Source organism: Cygnus olor, chromosome 15 (genome assembly GCF_009769625.2).
Source record: "Cygnus olor isolate bCygOlo1 chromosome 15, bCygOlo1.pri.v2, whole genome shotgun sequence".
NCBI lineage: Eukaryota > Metazoa > Chordata > Aves > Anseriformes > Anatidae > Cygnus > Cygnus olor.
In genome coordinates, this window is record NC_049183.1 from 10,560,838 (window position 1) to 10,566,549 (window position 5,712).

Below are 5,712 nucleotides of genomic sequence, written 5' to 3' on the forward strand. Positions count from 1 at the left end.
AATTTCTCTTTGGAATTTGCTCGGTTTAACACAGGGTATGCTTAGCTGATCTTCGCAGTACTGTGCAAGGCTCGTCTTTCTTACTGAGGGTTTGTGTTTGATAGAGACCCAACTTTTTTTTTTTTCCTCCTCCCTGCTGGATCCACAAGACAACCTAATGAAATATTTTTTAGATGATTTTTTCCTCTCTCCAGCATTACAGAGAAGCATATGTATTGTTTTTTCTACTGGAGGCTAGATTCTCAGAGCAAACAAAAACCTGCCCTTGCTTTGAGAGCTCTTTTTATACAGTTAATGACTGTTGCCATCTTCAAAGCAGCTTCATTCCAGGAAGAAATACCTAGAGCACTTCTTCAAAAAAATGAAACTGTCACTGGCAACTCCCTTTTCAGGATCAGATATAAACTTGATATTGCCAAGACATTTCAGATCACTTAAAATGATTGTAATATTTCATTTAACTTCAGAAGTTACAGGGTTAAAAACAAGCCACTCAGAAATCAATTTTATAGCTGTTTATTTTCAGGTGATGCCTTACTATTTTACAGCTTCCCGTATTTGCAGTCTGAGGAAAAGGTCACGACAATGACTGGGACCAACCACCAGTAGCACTAGTCATACATTAAAGCCAGATCTGAGAACTTCTAATAAAGCAGAGACGGCAGAACAGAGGAATTTCTGACCACGAGGCCCACTAACTTAAAGCTGTCAGAAGTAACACGTTCCCAATGTTATTTGACATCCGCTGTGCTGTACACAGACATTGTAATAAAACCTTTGTCTCAATCCTGCAGGACATGACAAAGTAAGGCAACAGCTGAGATAAAGTAGTTCACAAGACATCATTTGGTTGTTCAGTGAGGAACCCAGCCCAGGCCTCCTAATTGTCAATCTCGTGCCCTATGTTCTAGTGACACACTACCTCTCGTGAACAGAATAATTAACTAGAAGAGAACAGGAGGCACATGATTAGATCCTACAGCTTTCTAGCATTTAGGATGAACGGAAACGAAGGGAAACACTTTCAAGAGAGGCAACTGGAAACATCTTTTTATGCAGAACGTTAGAGTTGGCACAAGTGACCTTCCCAAAAAAGAGCTGAAGGGAGATGTATTCTCTGGTATGAAGGTTGCTATGTGCCTTCACCACATGAAACCAATGCGTTAACCAGCCTGGCAGAAAAGACTGAGGAGGAACAAGCGGTGTATTTCCACTCGGGTACAGGTATCATATCTTCCACAGTTCCTGATAGCCATATAAACAAGGTTAATCTTCAAAACAAATGAAAGCCATTGTAAAAGTGCCTTCCTGTAAATGTGCAGCTTTGCTTCTTACTTAAAGACACACCTCGCAGAACAATAGCTCAGCAGGTATGGGTACAGCCAAACAATGCACAGACTCCCTGTAGTTTCAAGTTTACATCCTGCAGGCACTTTTGCAAGAGTGGATAACAATGTATTTAGGTCGAAATCCGAAATTACAGAACTAACACAGAAAAGTAGGTCTAATGTTACTCATATTACCATCACTACAGCTATTCATAGCTAACCTTTGTATAGCCACTAATAATTTTGTTTATAACGTTACAGGTCAATTAGAAAAAAACAGCAACATTAATTTTTTTGAGTCTTTCATGTTGTCTGAGAACCCATTGAGGAGATTCAAAAAGCCCTATAGAAAGCCAATCCCAGTGTTACATTTTGTACATTATGACATCTCATCTCTTTCTTTAGCCTTTGAAATCCAGAATAAAGCTTTCATAAGGGCAGGATTAAGTCCTCATGTTAAGCCATCTCAGCTGTAAATGAGCTTAATATTGTTTTAAAACTGGTCTAACAGAATGGAGAAAAAAAATCGGGATGACAGTGTTTAATCAAAAAGTCTAATTTACTATGATTAATTATTAGCTTGATGTTTCATGTTTAAGAGAAACATTAATACATCATCCATCAATGTGTTCTAAATACAAAATTTTCCAGGTTATGAATGTGTGACCCAAGACAGAATATAAGCAGACATAATTAAGTAAGGTCAAATAGATAACTTGTACTAAGCTAGAATTTATACGCTCACAAACTCCCAGAGGCCCCTCTTCCCCCAAATTAGGATTTATATTTTGGTGATTCAAAACAATACCCTTCCTGCAGCATGCCACAAGTGAATTTTAACTACTGACAGTAAGTCTGGTAGTCTAATCTAATCGTAAGCCTTTTTAAAATGTGGTTATGTGGAAGTTAGGGTTTTAAACTGAGTTTATCAGAAATATTTCAAGGAGAAAGCAATATAGCCTACCAAAATAATTCTACATGCCCCTGTTCAGAGTAACACAGCACGCCATGGAACAAACTTATTTTTTTCAAGTCTAATCATATACTTAGGGTGATAATGAAAATTTCTAGGTAAAATTTGCTTTTATACTGAGAAATTCATCTTTAAAATTCAAGATGATCAACACCTGTGAAATATCAAGAGTTCTAGAAGCCTCAAACCAGAGGAGCAATACATGTCGGCGCAGCCCTCAGACTCCATGGACAGAACCACGGGTGCGTAACTCAGCTCTTCCACCTTTTTCCCCTTTCCCCTGCTTTGCGTGTCATAGCCAGATGACAGACAGATCTCCTTATACAGCCGATAAAAGGAAACTGCATCAGCTGCAGTGGCACACCAAGAAGCACCGGCTTTCCCGGGTTACCGACAGACATGGTCTGTGCGTGGAGGTCACGAAATGTCCCGCACTGCGAGCATGACGTGTCACTGCAGCAGTGGCGAGAGCCGGGAGGCATCACAGGAGCGCCCTGGCACAGGGGAGGCCGTGGCCCTCCTTGCTCAAAGGCTCCCACACCCTCGGGCTTCCTTTCGCACGTGCCATTCCTATCATGCACTAAAATAATTCTTCAGGTATTTCATAAAGAGCAAATGTCAACCTTGATTTTCATGTGTGTACACATGCACATATTTGTGGATTATGCTGTTTATTCAGTCAGGTTAGCTAAAATATGTTGAAGTATTCGCTTCCCTATGTCGTTGCCAACAAAAAGGATGAATAAGAAAAAATACAAGGGCATTACTTTTAGCCACTTGGTGACCTCTGTAAGCATATTTCAAAGCTTTCTATAGCACAGGTTACTACGTGTTTAATAAATCCAGTGGATTAGCACTATAAGAAAGAAAAAAAAAAAAAAGGAAAACAGACTAGCAAGGCATTAAACTTCTTCTTCTATTATTTTTCCAGGTCACAGAAAGGTTACATTTTTTTTTTTTGAGACACTGAAAACCTGCGTTTTATCCCGCAGCACACAGATGCCATCCCTACGCTACGTCGAGCTGGTTTCTCCAGAGCAAGCTTTCTTATTGGTAAGAGAAACACAAATACTGCTGCTGACTTGGTCGATACCAGCCCGGTGCTCTGAGCACTGTGCTGCTAGGACAGCACCCAGCGAGAAGTTACAGGGACACTGCTGAGCAGAGAGCACGCTCACCGGGCAGACGGAAGCACGGCACAAAGAAGCGTTCATGTGCTTTAAATGAGGGAGGTGTAATTGTAGTCACAGCAAATGCTGAATACAGAGGCCAGTTCTCTCTGCCCTTAAGAAGTAAAGAACTATTTTCCAGATTTTAACTTTGATATAGAAATAACTACTTTAAAACAGAGAATGGATTCTGGGTCTATCTGAAGCAGCCTTTATACCTTATCTGGATAAAGTTTCCATTTTTAATGAGGGCAGGGCAGGAGGGTTTCCAGGCCTGTGAGTACTAGCTATGTGATGCAACATACCAGACCTCTCAAAATATCCGCATAGAAGACATTTCATCACACTGTCAACATTAACTTTGTATTACTGTGGTTTTGCTGGTTGTTTCAATCTTAAGTGTCCCTTTGAATTAGTTTAGAAAACAAAGAAAAAAAAAGGGGGGGAAGCTTTCCCAGGAAGCAAGTACTAAGTACCAGGGAAGGTTTATGTTTATTTAGAGGTCTGTCATTCCTTTAAAACCTATTTCATAGTATATCTGTTAAAACTCACAAATAAGAGATCTTCTGTCCTGTTTTAGCTACATTCTGGAAGCCAATAGACAGGGTAGGGCATTCCTTCTTCAGCACAGCCCTGAACTTCCCAGGCTTCTCATCTGCGAGCCTGTATTTACAGACTGTTTTTCTGAGAAAAAATAATTTGTTTGCTTATGGCCTTGCCATGAAAGTAACTGATATCAAAAAGCATCAGACTCTTTAAGACCTACACTGATCCTAGAGGACAACCTTTATTGCCAAGTAATCTCATTTTTCCAGTAATTTTACATGAATTTGGTATCTAAGAGAAATTAAATAGAAATATGACATGATACCAATATAGGTGGACTACTTGAAGGAGTGAAGATGACTTAAGTGTGTCAGAGAACAACAAAACAGTAAAATACTCCTGTAAAAGTTTTCGGAGACCTTTATACTGTAACAACATCTTCAAAAATATGAACACATTTGATAATATGCCAGTACAATTGAGTAAACAGCAAAACAGAACAATCTCCAGAAAGCCTTCCTTTGGGCTTGAAGCTGCAAACGCATTGCAGCTGTAGGTTCATTTGCATGATTAAATACATTTGCAAATGTGAATGATTTCTGTACTACAACACACTGCACAGAATAAAGATCATGGATCTATGACTGCTATTGCTACTCAGGATTTTTAAGGGCATTTTGCCTTTTTTTTTTTTTCCCTTCGTGTGTTTTGGAGGGGCTGTTTGTTGAGAGAAAAAGTTTGAGTGCCTCCTGCCAGCACACAAAACACTTTTCATTCTGGTAGTAAGTAGGCATTTCTAGAAAGTTTAGAAGTCTACCAACATTAATCGGACTATCTTTTCCAGCATCTGCCTTGAATCACCCTAGGGTGTCCCTCCATAAATCAGATTATCAGTTTAGGACTCTGGCAAGCAACTTAATTCACCGTTAAGCCACTTCCAGGCTCAGGCCCCTATCAAGGAATGGCTTAAGCAGAGAACCACAAACCCCAAGCTCTCCGAACTGTGTTCTCATTAAAGCACACCGGGGTAATGACGGTTTTCGGAGAACCGAGACTGCTGAGGAGGGGAAAAAAAAAACAGTCTTAAAGCCTGCCTTGCCCTAAACCTGTTGCCCAAGCCCCTTGGTGTTATTCACACCGTGGAAGCCAGCACCGAGCAGCAGGGCTCTGGCACGCTGGGACGGGCGAGCTTACTCATAAAATGAAAATAAAAATTAAAAAAAACAAGGAGCCGACTCCCTTTCCGCGAGAGGGGCCGTGGCTGCCTCCGTCGGCCGTCGTCTCCTCAGGCTCGGCGGCGACAGGCGGGCAGCTCCCCCCCCCCCCCCCGCTCACCTTGTAGGTGCTCTCCGTCAGCCTGTTCACCTCCTCGGGGTCCCGGGACATGGTGCCGGCGGGGAGAGGGGGACTTCGTTCCTCCGGAGAGCGCTCACGGCCCCAGCGCAGCCGGAGCCCAAGCTGTTTTCCCCCCTCCTCGGCCGCTGAGAAACTGTCAAAAAGTTGTGGAACCAGCCGGGCAGCGCCGCCGCCGGGCGGGGACTGCGGGGCCGGGGCCGCCTGACGCGGCAGGACTGGCTCGGCGGGCGGGGCGGCGGCGTTCGCCTCAGCGGGCCCTGCCGCTTCCACCTGGGTGCCGCCTGCTCAGGCCTCCTTCCTCAGCCTCCTCCTCCTCGTCCTCCCCGCCCCGCAGCCCCTG

At 42.9% G+C, this 5,712-nt stretch overlaps 1 protein-coding gene across 1 annotated transcript in view; it reads right to left on the reverse strand.

The window, feature by feature from the left end:
* The window catches only part of BAIAP2L1 (BAR/IMD domain containing adaptor protein 2 like 1), a 40,240-nt gene extending 34,569 nt beyond the window's left edge, over window positions 1–5,671 (reverse strand). Inside the window, exon 1 of the mRNA XM_040575268.1 lies at window positions 5,352–5,671. Within this exon, the coding sequence (XP_040431202.1) occupies window positions 5,352–5,402 (51 nt within the window). The 5' untranslated portion in view covers window positions 5,403–5,671. The remainder of the gene's footprint in view (window positions 1–5,351) is intronic.
* Window positions 5,672–5,712: the final 41 nt, after the last annotated feature.